We start from the raw sequence: 19,367 nt of genomic DNA on the forward strand, positions 1-19,367 counted from the left end.
AACATTCTTCCTTATCATTAAATTCAAATACACATATCGATAAATAAAAATTAAAAAAAGGCATTAACGTGTAATGAACTGAAAAAAGCATACAATTTACAGTATGTATCTTGAAAATATTCCAATGTAGATATGAGTTGTTGGATTTTTAAACAAAAATGTGCTGTTACAGAAGTTCCCATGAGATTTTGAAGTCGATATTTTTACATGTTTTTTTTTGTTTTTTTTTTTGTAGTTATTCATTTCAATGCATGTATAGATATGACACAAATCATTTCTCCATACATACTTAAATGTCATCTCTAATTAGCCGGGCTCTGCTGAAAGCAGAGTCCTGGCTGTAGGCAGGCAAATCGCCAATGTTACTATAAATAGCACTACTTCAAAAGTAAACAAAAAACCGAACAGCGTCAAAGTAAAAGCTTCCGCTATACCAAATAGTTACACAAAGAGCCACGTTTTGTCAAGAGTGTTGGTTTTTTTGCTTGTCTTATTTTTAATTCCGAGAGAATTGTCTATTTTCTTAGTGTTCTTATTAATTCACGGCAGCAACTGTTGAATTTTTTTCCACTGTACAGACATATTTTTGTTTATAGCCGCTTACATAATTTGGCCGCTTTCTGACGCTTTGCCGACATCAAAAGCATGAGAGAGAGAGAGAGAGAGAGAGAGAGAGAGAGAGAGAGAGAGAGAGAGAGAGAGAGAGAGAGAGAGAGAGAAATTTTCAGTCTTTACTACACAATATGCATAAAGACACATCAAAAGAGCCTGGCTTTCAGTACTTTGATTTCACCTTCTCCTACTCAAAAATACTTGGTACGAACTTTTAGGGGTAAGGAGAATGTTAAGTTTTATTAATAACTTGTATGCAAGGTAATACGGTGGGTTTTGACTCCCTCTTTTGAATTCGCTACTGTATTTGTTTATGATTTTAAAAAAATCTTAAACACTTGTGCATTTTAACCCTGACATATTTTCCGAAAGCTTTGAAAGGCACCAATATTCTTTGAAAAGTCAACTGCATGGTATTACATGTATTTGTATTAAAAGCCATTAAAGGCTTTGATTTATAGTTAAGTAATGGTACAGTGCTCTTTTCTAACGGCGATTTTAGTTTTAATTAAACTAGACAAATTGTTATTTTTTAAACTAAATTTAGGATGCATTAATCAGGCAATTGAGTTTATGAAAAATCATTGAATTTTGAAATTCATTGAAACAATAAACATTGTCTTAAATAGGTTCTCTTTTCCTAGTCATCGACTTTGAAATTTAAATTTCAAAAAATGCAAGGAGAAAACCATTTTAAAGATCTTGATAAAAATTATATTTACATAGTAATAACATTAATAAAGCAGTATAACAATAATTATCACATTTATAGATAAGTAAAACTCAAAAAATTCTTATATGTTTGATGTAAATCATTACGGGTCTGTTTATGCTATTTTAACAAATTAACAGATCGAGTGTTACATGTATATACTTCAATATGCAAACTTAATTCTTTGGGACAATTAAACATGTACATTGTATATTACAAATTCGTTATCCGTAGTACTTAATCATTATACGGATATACAGCAAAATATTTACACTGAATGTTAATTTCCCCTAATGTTTACATTGAGAATCTACGACATTCAATATTCAGTAACACACACCAAACCTGATCCGGCACATGAGCACAAGTAAACCCCATCACGCGCGTTGAATCGAATAAATTATCGTTAGGTTTAATATTGTTCAAATTTACCTTAACAATTTCTTAACAGTTTGATATGAACTTATGAAATGTATAAATAATCGTTAAATCATATCTATCCTATTTCAAAAAAGAGTTCCCCTGGCAAATTGTCTGGCACTATGTGTTAAGCCACAGAAGCGCACTAATTAAAATGTTTTATGGCTGTTCCATCTATTATACAGCCCTAGGACAAAGAACGAATACAGTGGCTTTAAAGCGACGATACAAAACTGTTTCATACAAATAAACATCACAATAAATAGAAACATATGCATTGGATGATGATTTTTTTAACATCGTCGGTCAAATTACACACCAGGTTGTGCATACACATTATCAACTGTTATTATTCTGTATTATGTACATGTTTCATACACTTTATTTTCCACTGTACAGTCAATGAATTCATCATCATATGGAGGCGGTGGAAAATCGTCCTGAGAATCAAGATCATTGTAAGTTCTGGTATCAATGGAACCGGAGGTGACGTCATACGTTTTGATGCTATTCTGCATTGATTCGGGTTGGGGTCTTTGAGCATTCTGTCTCATTTTAAGTACCCTGTTTAAGAAAATAATCAAATTTCGAATTATTTCTTCAGTTGGCTTTTATAGATTACAGCACTGTACAGAATTGTGATCATACATACATGAGGGTGGCGATTAGAATAAATAAACAGATGAGTCCAAGGGTGGTAGGAATGACAATAGAAAGTGTTGTTGGATTCAAGTAATTCAGATCTGAAAAAAATTAATTAATATAAAACAATTATCAAATATTATTACAAGGAACATTGTATCTTCTTCGGCACAGCAAATTCTTCTTTATTATTGTTATAACTTTACAATTAAGGATGATAAAAGTTCGACTATATTTATACGGTAGTTTTTATGTTACAGTTTTAAAAAGTAAATAAATAAATAAATAAACGAGCAAAAATCAAATTTCGCTTGTAATATTTTGATTTAATGACTGTATTTCTGTTTTTTCAGTAGATTTCTTTTGTTTCGCACAGGAAACAATATACATATGAATTTGTCTCTATTTTATTGTTCATTTAAAGTCGTTATAACTAAAACGTTTGTAAACATTTCTACCCAATCCTAATATCTTATATAAACAAATAATTGAAAAACAAAATAAATTTATATTTAGTTAGTGGACCCAACTTATTGTGATTCCATTCTAGTTTGTCAAGCCTATATTCATACATGTTACATTTATATATGTACATACATGGTAGACATGTAACTACACATTTTGTGAAGTATAATTATATTTCTAGTGGAAGATCAGACCGATGTACATGTTAAACAATATATTATTGATATTATTTATTCATTACGCCCAAACAGGGTTCATATTTTACCGTGTATCTACAGTAAAGCACACTGAACATAACATTCCTTTAATGAATCTTTGTTAACAACGACTCTACTCCATCCTCTTTGTTACTATAATTATAAATCTTTTATATCGAATTATATTTATTAGGAGTCTGGATTGTTCATCTCTGGCAATATACAATAAGTGTATTTAATTGTATCAAAAATAAGTAAGTGTACGAAATAAACAATAATGGAAATACCACATACCATATCTGTCATGACACCCAAAAGTAGCATTGCAGATGTCTGCAGAACATTCACAAGTCTTCCCGCAGTTGTCTCCGTAATAGCCAGACGGGCAAGACATGGTTCAAATAACCCTAGTGTGGCCTCGTTGGCAGCCTGAAAAGGTAAACTGACAATGATAATATCACTTCATTTAGGGGAACGAAAACTTTTTTGAAATCACAATCTTGCCTTAAATATTATGTTGAGTGTTTCTAATCAATATGGAAAATGTTTTTACGTTCGGGTAATATAGTACTGTCACATGAGGAATATTTCTTAAGAAATAAACAGCAACTTAAAAAGTTCACTGGGATATAAACTTGGTTCGTCACGTGATCAAACCATGTGAAGTCCGAAGGTAAAGATTAGATCACGTACCGAGTTCAAACCCAGCTGAACTTTTTAACATTGCCTATTATTACTTATATTTACGTTTCAGATTGGCAAATTGTTCAGAACTGTTAAAATTACCGAGATTTTGTGTTTAGGATAGAACAAGCGGTAAGCGCGTACGCGATCAAAAATGAAAAAGTTTACACAGAATTGGACGTTTTCGCTATTCTATAAGTTCGTATTTGAAAACTTATTTGCAAATTTAAAAATATATTAATTTAAAGATATTTTCTGTGGGAGAGTCTCGTTATGTAATCATTAATTTAAAGGTATTCCATTAATCAAACAACTAGTAAATTTAAAACATTTTATACAATAATTTAGTTTTAATACTTAGAATAAAATAATCATTCCCGATAGAAAGTTTCCAGACGAATAAGAAAAAAGCCTTTTTAATACCTACAAAGTAAACCAAAGAAATAGAATAAGTTTTTAAAAGCTAACATCCAAATCGAATCCAGTTGGCGTTGACCAAAATGCAACTGCATGTAGGCACCTATATTTGTTGTAAATTATAAAGGGAAATAAAAATGGACAGATTCAAAACCTTATTATTTTCTTATCATATATAGCAACATTTACCTGTTTCAGCGCATTTCTTGCCAATTGCTTGTTCAAAATCAAGAAACGATAACGGCAGATGTCAAAATAAAACATATGACTTCCTCCTTCATCCAGTTCTGTAGTGTTCTCAGAATCCACTTAACCCAACTGCAGGGAAGTTGATAATTTGCGGAAATTATTAATTGTTTGAATTAAAATAAACAATAAAAAAATAAAAGTAATTGACGATCTCTCTCTCGTTACCAAAAATAACATTAATGTAAATGGTATAGTTGTATTTACAAATTCAATTGGCATGTTGATTTTATATTTCATAGCTAACAGCATTGTATTTATAATGTCAATTGTAAAATCATTTATTGATGTATTGACTTCCGTGTATATTCTTAATTTAGGTTATTTGTTTTTTTCCTTGTTTGTCGTCTGTTTAAAGTTTGAAACATTTCCCTTTCTTCCGCATCTTTTCATTATATGAACAGCCCCCATGTTTGGAGATACAGAAAAGCATCCACAAATGGAAAATAACTTTGTTTTTCAAGTTATATAGTGTTCCATATGATATGCAGAGGTTCCAAGTTATGGTGTTGCAAAGTTAATCTTTTATCATTTTAAACTATAAATACTCAAACTCTTGTTCCGTGGTCTTTTAGACAATCGGCAACACACATTTAACACATTCTTTCAAGTTTAAATGTACTTTTTCAAGAAATTTTACTCCTAAAAAATGGAAAGAAAAACTGACTCGGAAATAAACGAAAGCAACATAATAACACATTATTCATTAATATAAAATTATTTAAAAATGTTGATATATAAACAACAAAATAATACTTTTTAGCTCACCTGAGCCAAAGGCTCAAGTGAGCTTTTCTGATCACAATTTGTCCGTTGACTGTCGTTGTCGTCGTCGTTGTTGTAAACTTTTCACATTTTCATCTTCTTCTAAAGAACCACTGGACAGATTTCAACCAAATTTGGCACAAAGCACCACTAGAGAAAGGGGATTCAAGTTTGTTCAAATGTAGGGCCACGCCCTCTTTAAAGGGGAAATAATTGAGTATTATTGAAAATTTGTTGGTATTTTTCAAAAATCTTCTTCTCAAAAACTATTCGGCCTGAAAAACTTAAACTTGTATGGAGGCATCCTCAGGTAGGTAGTGTAGATTCAAATTTGTTCAAATCATGGTCCCCTGGGGTAGGGAGGGGCCACAAGAGGGGGATCAAGTTTTACATAGGAATATATAGAGAAAATCTTTAAAAATCTTCTTCTCAAAAACTATGAGGCCAGAAAAGCACAAATTAAAAAAGGAGTATCCTCAGATAGTGTAGATTCAAGTTTGTTCAAATCATGGTCCCCGGGGGTAGGGTGGGGCCACAATTGGGGGATCAAATTTTACATAGGAATATATAGAGAAACTCTTTAAAAATCTTCTTCTCAAAAACTATTAGGCCAGAAAAGCTCAAATTAAAGTGGAAGCATCCTCAGGTAGTGTAGATTCAAGTTTGTTCAAATCACAGGCCCTTGGTGGTATGGTGGGGCCACAATTGGGGAATGGATTTTTACATAGGAATATATAGAGAAACTCTTTAAAAATCTTCTTCTCAAAAACTATCAGGCCAGAAAAGCTCAAATTAAAATGGAGGCATCCTCAGGTAGTGTAGATTCAAGTTTGTTCAAATCATGGTCCCCGGGGGTAGGGAGGGGCCACAAGAGGGGGATCAAGTTTTACATAGGAATATATTGAGAAACTCTTTAAAAATCTTCTTCTCAAAAACTATCAGGCCAGAAAAGCTCAAATTAAAATTGGCGTGTAACCATCCTCAGATAATGTAGATTCAAGTGTGTTCAAATCATGGTCCCTGGGGGTAGGGCGGGGCCACAATGGGGGATAAATTTTTAAAATTCTTCTCAAAACTATTAGGCCAGGAAAGCCCAAATTTAAATGGAAGCATCCCCAGATCGTATAGATTCAAGTTTGTTTAAATAATAGTCTAGGGGTGGGGTGAGGCCACAATGGGGAATGAATTTTTACATAGGAATATATAGAGAAAATCTTTAAAAATCTTCTTTTTAAAGACTATTTTGGCCAGAAAAGCCTAAACTTGTGTAGAGGTATCCTCGGGTAGTGTAAATTCAAGTTTGCAAAATCACAGTCCCTAGTGGTAAGGCGGGGCCGTGATGACGGTTGGAATTTTTACATAGGAATATATAGAGAAAATCTTTAAAAATATTCTGGCAAAGTTTTTGGTCAAAAACTCAGTACTTAGTGTGAAAGCACAAGATTATGTTTGATGAAACCATGATTCCCTAGAGAAAAGTGGGGCCAACAAATGGGGGGGGGGGGGGGGGTATATAAGAATAGAGAAAAATCTTCTTACAGGTACAACAACAAAAGGGGCTTACCAAAAAAATAGAGGTAAATAAAAATTGGCAGATTTTCAATTTTTTTTAAGCAAGATCTACTGTACTTAGTTGTCAAGATATTTTGACACTGTTATGCTAATTTGAACAGAATTAAAGCAATTGTTGCTCAGGTGAGCGATGTGGCCCCTGGGCCTCTTGTTTAAATTTTTTTAATTATTTAGATTTAGGGACTGCATTTTATAGATTTTGTTTGCTGTAGATTCCTTGTTAACACAACGATTTCGCCGTTTTGCTACATATCGCGAGAATATCAAATAGCAAATGCCGGTATCTCATCATAATTATAGTTTTCTATGGTTATTAAGTGAAAGATAAATAAACAAGAGGCCCATGGTCTACTTCACTCACCTGAACTTTTTTTTTCATTATAAAAAAAACCTGAAGCATTAAACACCCCTGCGAATGTGTTCGGAATGTTTTCTTTATCGTTGCTTTGTACATTATAAATCCAGAGGCGCTCGAATGAAAGTTCACAAGATTTCATCGAGTGGAGATTTGTTCAGTTCCTGTGAAATTTCGAGCGGACGTATTAGTGTTCGGATATTATTCTCAAAATACGCAAGTACTGGTCATTTTTTATAACATATCCTACTTTGATTTTAAGATTAACATAAAAATCTATTAAATACAGGTCTTATTTCATCAGCTACATGTAGCTATTATATAAACTAAACGATGATATTTAAAACAGAGTTATCGTTCGTGTTCAACCACTCTACACGTGATTAACAATATAAACATGGGTTGCTCAACAAAATCATAGCCATGCTTGAAACTTTTGGCATGCAATACCATGACTTTTTTTTTTAAGAAGAATGGGTGTCTGAAAACTTAGTAAATCGAGCTATTGTAAAGGAACATTCTGCACAAAATGTTAAAAAAATGTTAAAGTTTGTTTCACTATTGATGCTATAACTAGGTCAGGCTCGGATCAAATATTAATCCTAAAAAGGGGATCGCTACTAAGCATGTTAATTGTTGCAATAGCAGACTTTTTGACTACAAGTACCAAAAGATTCTAGGAAATAGACTGTAAATACGAGGCACGATTTTTACTGCGAAACTGAAAGGGTCTAATAAAACCACGTGGTCTAGATTTAAATGACAATAACATTCGCAGGGGTGTTGAAGTTCTTGAGAAGTCGATGTTTAATCTGTTTTCCATTTATCTCTTTTTAGAACTTGGGACCCTTTTTAGGCCTCAATATTGGCCCAGGGATTACCGTTTTTAACAATTCAGAATCTACACTATTTGAGAATGCTTGCTTAGTAATTCCACAAACTACAGCATTTAAAACCTTTAGAAGATTTTAAAAAATGTTTCCCATATATTTCTATGTTGAACTATGAATTACTCTTGGGGCCCTAATTCTGCTCCGGGTATCGTGTTTTAAACTTTTAAGAATCTATAACACTGTGCCGGATAATTATGTCAGTGCCAAGGTGGCATTTTTGCACCCGCTAAAGCTGCATATATCGAAAAATTCAAATATGCCAGATGATAGACCATTGCTTAAAGAGTTAACAACCACCTTTTTTATCATTGGATCTCACCTGTCAGGTGAGATATTTACCTTCCAAAAATAAATTCCTATAGGAAAAACAATATTCCTATAGCCAATTTGAAATTTCCTATCAGAATACAAGAACTTCCTATAGGAATTTCAAATCCGATAGGATTTAATGAAATCCAATTGGAAAACTTAATATCCTATAGGAAAACTACATATCTGAATAAAATTCCTACAGGAAATACCATTCTCCTATAGGAAATATAATTCCTTTAGGACTTTAGAAATTGCTATAGGATTGTCAATATTTCCTGTAGGAGAATCAATTATCCAATGGGAATTATCATTTTCCGATGGGATATTAATTTTTAAAGGTAAATATCTCACCTGTCAGGCGAAACACACTAAATACAAAAGTGGTTATATACTCTCTAGACAATGGTCTATCATTTGGTTTACATGGATTTTTCCAAAACTGCATCTTAAGCGGATGCAAAAATGCCACCTTGGCATTGGCATGATTATCCGGCACAGTGTTCTATACTATTTGAGGATGTTTGCATGGTAATTTTATAATTTGTTACATGTAATTCATAAGGAGATTTAGACTCTTTACTATATATAGAAGCTTTAGAGTAAATATTTGCATTTCTGGTTCAGTGTTTCCTGAAAGGAAGTTTTTATGTCGCACGCCTTTTTTACTGTTCCGTAATTATCTCCCCTTTTTCAAGAGATTCGCCCTTTATTTTAACAATTTATATCCCCCTGTCCATAAGGATGTTTGTATCGTTTAGTTAAATTTGGCCAGTGGTTCTTGAGAATAAGTAAAAAAACGTGAACAACAGCCAGAAAAATAGCAGGTGATAAGAAAAGATTTTAAAAGTCTGTGAGGGTTGCTTATCGCAATTCCATTTCATGAAGCAAATTCTTGCAAAGTAATATAACACAAAAATAACAATGCATTTAATGTAAATACACATGTTTTTTATGAAAATACAAATTAGCTAATCAAAGCAATCGTTACCGGTTATATTAATAACAAATTATTTTAAACGCCTAGTAAAACATTCTGCATTTTTATTCAAAAACTAAGAGTTTATACAGCTATCATCATTTTATATTTCTATTGCATTATTATATACTTATAAAACAATTTTTACTCTTGATTACGAGACCCGAGCAATGACAACTCATAATGATACATGAATTTTTGTAAAAATATTGTTTTAATTTAAAGTAGATTAATTCGTCATCTATTATTTCAAAATAATGTATCCACATATATATTTTCTAGTTACCATTTAGATGACAACCAAACATATTGATTCTGCATAAAAACAAGAGGCCTATGGGGCCACATCGCTCACCTGAGCAACAATGGGCGTTCAAAAGATATTGTGCCATATGGTCCCTCGGTAGAAAAACAAAAAATAAATATTGTAAAGTATTCGAATTTTACACTTATTTTTGTATACATGTAATCTTTGACATTGTACCTTCATGGAATATTATTTTTTACCAGAATAAGAAAATTCTACGCAAGATATAAAACTAAACATTTGGTAGAGGTATACTGTTAAGTTGTTAACTTCCAAATCCCTATATTTTCGTTCTGCCCCCCCCCCCTCCCCTTTGTAAAGCGATCAAAATATATGAGAGCATATAGGTACATTTTTTTCATCAACTACTCAGTACTTACTAGTTATTGTATTAAAAAAAATAGTAGTTATTGTTTTTTATTTTAAAAACCCCACATGTATAGATGTGAAGAAGAAAATTGTACCTCAATGTGCTCAATTCCTCAAATTAAAAACATTCAAAAATTTTATTTGTCTTCTCCATTATAATTAAATGACTGTTATTTACTTCGCGTACAAACCAGGATAATTTTCCGCTGTAGTATTCTTAGGAATAGCGATAATTACTTTATCTCCGCAACAGAAATGTGTCAGAAATATGGAAACTGTTTTAAAGATGTCGTTTTTATTTACTCATGTCTGAAAAACTATCAAAATTGATGTAGATTTCACATTATTTATTGTATATAGAGAGGGCCCCAGAGAGTAGATATATACAGAATACTGAGTATCATTCTTTTATTTTGTTTGTACAAGTATTTAACATGCTCTAATTCATAGAGATTTTCTAATGTTCAACCAAAATTTCAGCGTCAATTGTAGAATTATAAGCAAGATACAGAGCTCACAGTTTGCCTAGGTTTGATTCATATTTTGTTCACATGAGTTTATTACATTCAGCTTATGATTTTTAACTTGGTATTTCCTATTCAGCATTTAAAATGGAAAAAAAGAATGGCCTAAGATTTTATATTCTTTTATTAACTCAAGACCAGTTCACTGGTACTTGAGGTTCAAAATCAGTGTATACAAATGTACACAAACACAGTGAAGGATCACATGTACAGTAGGAGTAATAATGACGAAAAATGTTAAGTTTACAATACAATAAGATGTTAAAGTTGGTTTCTGAACGAACAGACTTTGAAAATTTTCTTAATAAATATTGACAAATTTTTTACTTTTTTAATCTTTAGGTTTTAAGATCTGTGTACAAACTTAGAATTGTGAGCAAATCTCAGTATCTTGCTTATAATTTTAAGCTTAACACTCAAATATGGTTAGTAAATAGAAATTGAAAACAATTAAACACAAGAAACATTCACTATAACAAATAAAGAACACAAATTTATTTTTTCGAAATGAATCATATATATACATGTATATACCTACATATTTCCGTCAGCAATGTCAAACTTTATTTAAACTGAATAAACTCGAGAAAATGCCGAGCATCGCAACAAAACCTATTGCATTAATCTACCATTACGCAAAAGATAATGCCGATCGAATTACCTATAGAATGAATTGTATTGCATTATTTTTTGATACATCAGATTTTGCTTAATTTGCGCAGGTAAACAGTTAACTGTTTGATTTACCAAAGTCTCTGTTTGATTAGATACGTAAAAATCACGAAATAATACAGACGATAGTTCCCAGGTTACAAGCAGAAATAATGAAAACGAAACGAAAATCGGAACAAGCTAACACCAACGTCATGTGTGAAAACTGTCCACGCATTGAAATATTTAGCCTCAATTTACTTCACAAAATCGGCACCAATATATTTTGCATGTTTCAAAAATTTCCCTTCATACGCGAACTGTTGCACAACAAGCAAATTCATCATAGTCAGATCGACCCTTTTTCGTATAATGTCATGGCTGCTTTAAACAAAGAACCTCGTTTTAGAAGTATGGGATACGAGTCTAGGTAAAATGGGTATGCAAACCCGGGCCGTGGCAAAATAAAAGCCAAGGCAGATCGACAATCGTCAATTCCAAATACGCATTATTTTGCAGCAATATTTACAGCGAATACAAATATACTACTCCATCAAATATCCTGAAATTTTAATGAGATTGGCAGATTAATAACTGCCAATCTTTGTTTTGCCCAGACCAAGTCTTGCCTACCCATTTTACCGGATGCCGGATTACCGGATGCCGAACCCGAAGCTATTAAACTGATTGAAACACGCATTTCCTTTCGTAATAACTCAGATTTGAAACAGAATTAGCACTTAATTTTTGCAATTTATATTTTCCTTCCCATAAGGATAATTTATGCTAAACTACGTTGAATTGGAATCAGTAGTTCTTGAGAAGAAGATTTTTAAAAATGCACCCCCTTTTTCTACAGTTTCAAGGTTTTCTCCGCTTTGAATACAGATCGGACTTTTATTTTTGCAATTTATATTCGCCCTCACATAAGGATGCTTTGTGCCAAATTTGGTTGAAATTGGATAAGCGGTTTTAGAGAAGAAGTTCAAAATGTAAAAAGTTTACAGACGGACAGACAGACGAACAGACAGTCAGACTGCAGACGGACAGACAGACGGACAAACGGACGACGGACAAAATGTGATCAGAATAGCTCACTTGAGCTTTCAGCTCAGGTGAGCTAAAAACCACGTATTTACAACATTTTGATATATCATTCACTTGTTTTATACATTTTTTTTTGTTACAATAAACAATGTTGTTTTCAGTAAGGGCATAAAGCCTGTTTGAAGTTTTCTTCAACCAACAGCGGCTTGATCTTCACAAAAACGTTCGTTGACCTTAATATTTACATGGTGTTGAAATGTGTGTGACGTCATGCGTGACAGCGTTCCCAATAAGCAACATTCCTTATTTAAATAATCATTTCCTAAACTTAAAAAATCAGTTATCTCCGACTACTTGAGTATCCTTAACTTGGTTTGGTCAATATTAGTAGTATGACGTGCTTTTTTCTCCATTGATCTCTGATCTCTTCTCTATGACTTCGTCACTAGATGGGCGACGATATGATATGGTCATTAAAGCATTACTTCAGAGAGGTGGTTAAGAAATGGCCGGTGTGCGCAGTTCAAAGTAAGTTCTTTCATCCTCAGATGATGATGGGATAAACTTTGTTTGCGTGATTTTACGTTCGGTATTCTTTTTCATCTTATATGCACTATAAAGGAGAGTTTAAAATCTTACTTTCACTTAAGTTGCGGTCACACAATGCTATTTATCTTAACCTGATTTTCAATCAACTAGCTCAGGTAAATCGATTGGAGTCGATTTTGGAGGTACTCACACTATAAGAACTAATAACCAATTTTCAGTCAAGAAAATCAATTCAAATTGATGATAATGTACAGTAAAAAGTCATTGTGATGTCCCGATTCTCATCAAAAAGTCGTTTGAAAATCGTACACTATCATCAATATTTTCAATCCACTTTCAGATTCTTAATTGACTTCCATACCTTGCTTTCGACTTTCTACCTAGGGTGTCATTCATTGAGATTTTAGTCGGAAGCAAATGGAATGAGAAAAAAAAAATTGGATGAAAAGTCGCAGTGTGACTGCACCTTAAGACCTTTAATAATCAAACTTATTCTGACTGCCTTAGATTTAGAACATGTAGTAACCATTCAAATCATAAATTTTAAGATATTGTTTATTATAGATTATGTACAGACGATTTAAAATAAATTTTGTAATAACATTTATTTACAGAATTTTACTGAAAATTATCACCGAACTTCTAGTTTGTTTCCCGGTATTTTTGTAATATAAGTCAGGCCCTGCCGTCACCAAAATTTTTAAATTTCTCGTATCGGTTACCAACTAAAATCATTAAAAGAAACGTGCATTAAGTCGATGTCAATACTTAGACTAGAGGCTGAGTATTGACTTTTAAAAAATGGTGACTGCGGCACCTGAGAATATTAATGACAAATGAGTTTAAGAGAAAATGTATTTCATTTAACAAATATGCCAACTTAGATTAGTCTTTCTAGTAAGGAACTATGTCAGTGGTAAAAAAAAAAATACGTACATGATTGTGCCGAATGGAACAAATAAAATGACGAGGCCGACAGTGGTAAGTATGATGGTGGGAAGTGTAATAGCATCAAAATAGATATGACCTTAAAAGAAACATTATGTTATACCATGTTTTATAATTATTTTTGTTATACAACTGAAAATTCTTGTTTGTTAAGTAATATGATTTCTTGTATGAATAAAGCATTGTATTTTTCCGTCTCATTATTTTTTTTTAAATCAGCGTATCAACATAATACAAATAAAAATTATGCTAAACCCTGCTTTACATAATTACAGTAATTTTCAAAATGTCAAAGTTTTCTACGATATATTTTAATCAAATAACAATACAGATCATCACCCTCAATGCAGCCAAATGTTGCATTGCAGAATTCTTCAGAGCAATCGCAATGTTCTCCACATTCGTTTCCATAAAATCCGCGCGGACAAGCGGTAGAACAGTTGACTCCCATATAGCCTGGAGGGCAAACTGAAGCAAAGAGGGGTAATCATTTGGTCTTTGTGTCAATATCAACTTTTTACAGTAATATAATATGAAAAAATATGATATGAATATGAATAAGCTTAATCATTAGTACTTTGACGAGGAAACTTTTTCAACATTTTTAAAGAAATACCCGTTTCATCCATTTTTTTTTACATGTTGACAAGAACACAAAAATGTATTAGGAAATATTCGTTGTGAAAGTTCATACATCAATGTAGGAAAACATTTCTTGTGTGAACACCGAGTATGCGAAGACAAAAGCATTAAACTATATTTCCTACAGAGTAGGTATAAGCAATATTTACAGGAAATAATTTTTTAATGTTACTGTATTTTTTAAAAGGAGATCAAAGCATAAAAAAATACGTTTTTCTATGTGAAACAGAGCACTATTGAGTAAATTGTATCTTGAATAATCTAAGGTATACGACCGAATGAAGATTAAAATGAAACATTATAGAATCAAATATGATATCTTTAACATTTTTTTTTACTTTATATGAGCAATTGTAACTTGAGAAAAAGTATACTATGATTAGATTTTCTAAGAATTTTTATGTTTATTAAAATTATTTCAATTGCGTACAAATGAAATAAGGAATCAAACCAATTTCATCTAATTATTGGTATGGCAATATTCGAATAAAGAAACACATTTCCCGTTTACAAGGAAAATCACGATTCAATTTTTCATGAAACTCTAAATTAAAATGAAACCTTTTTCACTGACACATCCAGTCGTTGCATTACAAAGTTCATCAGGACATTCGCATCTGTTTATGCAATCATTTCCATAGTAACCCCGAGGACAATTTGTAGAACAGTTTTCACCAGAGTAACCAGGCAGACATTCTGAAAAAAACACAAAGGCATTTGTAGATGCCCTTGAAACAACCTAACAAAAGAAATAAAACGTTATGCATGAAACCAAACCCATGCAATTAAGGGCCCGTGAATTTCATTTTAGAAGATAAAAAGAAAAATTGGGATAAATTGTCAATTTGCGAAATTTCCCGAAAGTTTTTTATCCACAGAAATATTATGGAAAATAGATTCCATGATTGACTATTTATGATATTTTAATGTAAATAATATATTTCATTAGATACTCGTGAAGTTAAATCAAACTAAATACAAAACTAACTCATTTATTGACTAGCAAAAAACTATTTCTGGTTATTAAAAGAAGAAAACACATGCGCACCCTTTTTAAGAACACAGCCAACTGTTGCATTACAAAACTCGACCGGGCAATCACACTGATGTGCGCATAGTTTTCCATAGTAACCTCGAGGACAAGGGGCGGAACAGTGAAATCCATAGAGTCCATTTGGACAAACTGAAATACAAACAGAACCGCTAAATGAATGTCACTCGATATTGTAAGCGCTTCTGGTTTTTTTTGTACACTTTGGCTTGTATGTGTGCGTATTTAATCTGTTCGTGTGAATGTTTGTTTGAAAATTTACGTTTTAACGTTTTAAATAAACAAATTCTCTCTCTCTCTCTCTCTCTCTCTCTCTCTCTCTCTCTCTCTCTCTCTCTCTCTCTCTCTCTCTCTCTCAAAACTGTGCATCAATACAATTCAGATACGTTTGCAAATTAAACGAAAGCTTTGATCAAGTTGACAACCTACACACACAAGAAACAAATATTAACATACCAACGCAATTTTTGGACGAATCAAACATGTAGCCAGCACAACAACTGAAATATACAAAGATTATCTCTGAACAATTGCCTTTTTGAATGCAATGCATACCAAATTAATACATTAGGGAGACAGTGAAGAGTAACGGATACAACAGCCTATAGCTACATATTGATAAAAATCACGCGAATAAAACAAAATGCACGGTTAACAGTTTTGATCGTAATTGCAAAGTTACAGAATTACAGTGTCAGTTTATTATCTCTTACAATCAATTTTATTGGATTTAGATGTATATTTTTCATCAAAAGTTAGGATGAGCATGCAATGTTGTCTTTGAAAGTTTTTGGTTTTTTTTGCGTAGTTACAATGTTCACAAACTTGTGCATTGTGATTGGTTTTTGATCAATTCTTGTTTTGTGCATTAATTTTAAAATTGTATCATTTTCCCAAAACTTCCTTTTTTGTTACCATATATACAAATTATCAGAATGTAATCGTTTCTTACCTCGTATTGCTACATCTTTTTTCAGTTGTCCCTTCAAAATAAAGAACAAATACCGCCATTATGAAATAGAAACTACACATCTTTCTTCCGTATTATTATGGTTTGCGTTATTTTATCAGCCTAAAGTCTTGTCTGTAAAATTATAATTATATCAACGATAACTAACAACACTCATCGGGAAGTTATAGTTAAATACCCGGCATTGTTGCATGGGAGAAAAATAGACGTACATGTACATGCGTAATAACTTGCAATCACATATTTCGATTTTAATAAGATGTTTCATAACAATTTCTCATATGAGAATCACATGAGAATCGTGTGTGTATCATATGTATATCAAATCATATGTGTATCATATGTATTTATATCAAATGTGTATCACCTGTGGCAGATCATATGAACACCCAAATGATTAACATATGTGTATCATATGTATTTATATCAAATCAAATGTGTATCATCTTTGGCAGATCATATGAACACCCAAATGATTAACATATGTGTATCATATGTATTTATATCAAATCAAATGTGTATCATCTTTGGCAGATCATATGAACACCCAAATGATTAACATATGTTGATCATATGTGGCGAAGTTGCCTTTATGGAGTTAACCAATAATTCGAGTTTGAACATGAACATTATTTTTGATTTGTTACTTATGGATTTTTTTTTTGTTCCTCAGAATGAAAAAAAATCAACTAATAATAATGGAACACCATATTTTGTATCCTACAGAGCCTGGATTATAGTGGGGTTTTTTTATTTTACTTTCAAAAACTAGGTTAGAAAGTGGAAAGTGGAAAATTCATAAAATGTCCTCAAAAATTTTACATTATGGTTGAAATTTTCTTAATTGAAAGTATATCATCAGTCTGATGAATAAACTCTGAAATATAAAATACAGAAACAAGACTAATTTAGCTAAAAGATATGTCTTTTACTAATTAGTAATTTTTAATTATCAATAAGTCCATTAATTAGTCTTGGGCTCATTGACTATTAAATAAACCAACAAATATATAGGCACGTTTAACTGATTTTTAATAATATTATTGTTCCATCATTATTCAGCAGAATTATGATTTTTAGTTATCTCTTTGCAATTTTTGTTTGTCATTTTTACATTATACTGTTACAGTAAATCAAAAATTGTCAAATTTTCAGGACAGCAAGTCCCTGAGTTAGACAAAGAAATTACATAAAAATAGAAACATCCAAAACAAAAAAATAGCACTACAACTAAAACTTGCAATTGAAAGAAACTATAAAAAAAAAAACAGCTACAACATCATATACAGTTTGTATGTCATTCTACTACAGTTATTGCCGAGATCAAAGAGATGCCGCGGACATTATTCTCCAATATACCACGAACGTCATCAGTAAATTATCAGATCAGAAACACCTATTTGTCTCGCACTGATCATGAAAGTACAACTTCAAACCGTAAAATTTTTTAAAACCATGTCAATTTCACGTGTTAGTTCCAGTCAAAACGATGTGTATTGCCTCAAATGTTTATTTTTAAGAGATCAATGCGGCTGTTCCTAGGACCTCCCTAGCACATTTTCACTGCTTGTTAAGGTCTTCCGTTTCCAACGGAAGACCTTACTATTATTCTGAAAAATTTTCAAATTTCTTATTATTTTTTTTTTTCTTCTAGACGCCAACTTTGATCCTTAATATCTCGCTCGTTTGTTCACCGATTGTTTTGAAATTTTCAGGACTGATAACATGCCGCGTGATGTTGTCGTTGCATATTTTAGTTGAGGAAAATCCCCATCCGGTTTTGAGTTATTCCCCTTTTAGTAAAATTTAACGACTTCTTTTGTCCAGGGGGGTTTAGCTATAACGATGACTGGCAGAGTCTCAAAGATGGGCTGGTTTGGAAGCTAATACATTGAATTTGTGCGAGATATATTTTATTTATTATTTAAATGCAATTAAAAGGGGTGGTATTGATGTTGAACCAAAGGTAAGAAAAAAATTCAAAAAAATTCGCGTATTTTCCGTGTTAGTTTTCTACCTGATAAAAATTTGTTATAACATGTATTTTAAAAGATCTTGGTCTTACCAAGACCTTTCATTCGGTATACAGAAAAAGGGGCTGGCCCCTATAATTAGGGAGTTAGATGCGTCAAAAGTTTCTTGTCAATAACTTGTAAAGGAATGAAAATTTCTAATGCATTATTGAAGCAAAGTTGTAAAGAAATTAATTTTGAATCCTTCCGTGGTATTCAATTTAATGTTTTCGTAATTTATAGCCAGTATTTGCAGAAACAATTGTTGTCAGTTCGGTCCATTTTTGTGGGGGTGCGCACGTTTAGGAGGTTATGAAAGGGCTTTTTGTAATGCACTAACTGATACATGCAGCGCGCAAAAATAAATTCTACATAAAATTCCCAAATGTTTTTATTCATATGTACATATTCATTTCATAAAGATGAACGTCTTTGACCTTATTTTTGTTGTTTGTTTCATAACTGTGCCCCTTTCTATATTTAGATGCATTACGAGACTCAGGTAACCGATCGATAGAAGAGTCGCTAGCTGTATTCAGGCCGTCGCCTTGACGACAGTGCATATGCTTGTAGAGCTGGACGTACACATGTTTAACGCCCCACTGTGTTACTGTAACAGAGACATTTTGAATTGTTTCAGTACTGGGAGATGTGTTAATAAAATGGTTCCAATGCATGGTAATTAAACTCAACTTTTCTACAGTACGTATACACGGCCGTCATATAAAGCACAATGTGTATTACTGACATGACAAATGTACGCTGGCAATTTAAACGAACGCGGATTGCTCCCGATAGAACATTTCTTTTAAAGCAAAACAAATACTGATTTCCGATGGATATAATATTATCATCGTGGAGATGATTTTAAAAAGTGAACTTAATATTCGTATACGATAATATGAATCCAAAGCCGCTTTTTTTAAGTAACGGTTATTAGGGATATTAATTATGACTTGCCCCGCGTTTCACGTTTTTTACTTGCAATGCATCTACAAACGAAAATACCAAACAACCTTCGGCAGCAAT

General features: G+C 32.3%; 2 protein-coding genes across 3 annotated transcripts; both read right to left on the reverse strand.

The window, feature by feature from the left end:
- Positions 1-2,019: 2,019 nt before the first annotated feature.
- Positions 2,020-4,477, reverse strand: LOC117691744 (uncharacterized). The gene is made up of 4 exons (XM_034478406.2): positions 4,339-4,477; positions 3,343-3,477; positions 2,397-2,487; positions 2,020-2,308 (listed from the first exon to the last, which is right to left on the reverse strand). The coding sequence occupies exons 2-4, from the start codon at positions 3,440-3,442 to the stop codon at positions 2,104-2,106; spliced, it is 396 nt and encodes a 131-aa protein (XP_034334297.2). The 5' UTR covers positions 3,443-3,477; positions 4,339-4,477; the 3' UTR covers positions 2,020-2,103.
- Positions 4,478-8,906: 4,429 nt separating this feature from the next.
- LOC105319942 (scavenger receptor class F member 1-like) lies at positions 8,907-16,496 on the reverse strand. 2 transcript variants are annotated; one of them, XM_066071890.1, is made up of 7 exons: positions 16,309-16,496; positions 15,813-15,856; positions 15,354-15,488; positions 14,867-15,001; positions 14,003-14,131; positions 13,652-13,742; positions 8,907-12,779 (listed from the first exon to the last, which is right to left on the reverse strand). In XM_066071890.1, the coding sequence occupies exons 1-7, from the start codon at positions 16,386-16,388 to the stop codon at positions 12,665-12,667; spliced, it is 729 nt and encodes a 242-aa protein (XP_065927962.1). In that variant the 5' UTR covers positions 16,389-16,496; the 3' UTR covers positions 8,907-12,664. The 2 variants fall into 2 exon arrangements, with proteins under 2 accessions (XP_065927962.1, XP_011415982.3); XM_011417680.4 differs by having other exon boundaries at positions 13,997-14,131.
- Positions 16,497-19,367: the final 2,871 nt, after the last annotated feature.

The sequence above is a fragment of the Magallana gigas genome, chromosome 9 (assembly GCF_963853765.1).
Source record: "Magallana gigas chromosome 9, xbMagGiga1.1, whole genome shotgun sequence".
Lineage (NCBI taxonomy): Eukaryota > Metazoa > Mollusca > Bivalvia > Ostreida > Ostreidae > Magallana > Magallana gigas.

What these genes read in the sequence shown, in the direction of transcription:
- LOC117691744 (XM_034478406.2), bottom strand. Translation starts at nt 3,442, where the DNA reads ATGTCTTGCCCGTCTGGCTATTACGGAGACAACTGCGGGAAGACTTGT. An exon ending in TGGGTGTCATGACAGATATG is followed by an intron (nt 2,488 to 3,342) that starts GTATGTGGTATT and finishes AATTTTTTTCAG; the next exon opens with ATCTGAATTACTTGAATCCA. An exon ending in ATTCTAATCGCCACCCTCAT is followed by an intron (nt 2,309 to 2,396) that starts GTATGTATGATC and finishes TTTCTTAAACAG; the next exon opens with GGTACTTAAAATGAGACAGA.
- LOC105319942 (XM_011417680.4), bottom strand. Translation starts at nt 16,388, where the DNA reads ATGTGTAGTTTCTATTTCATAATGGCGGTATTTGTTCTTTATTTTGAA. An exon ending in AAAAGATGTAGCAATACGAG is followed by an intron (nt 15,857 to 16,308) that starts GTAAGAAACGAT and finishes TGTATATTTCAG; the next exon opens with TTGTTGTGCTGGCTACATGT. An exon ending in TGGATGTGTCAGTGAAAAAG is followed by an intron (nt 14,132 to 14,866) that starts GTTTCATTTTAA and finishes TCTTTGCTTCAG; the next exon opens with TTTGCCCTCCAGGCTATATG.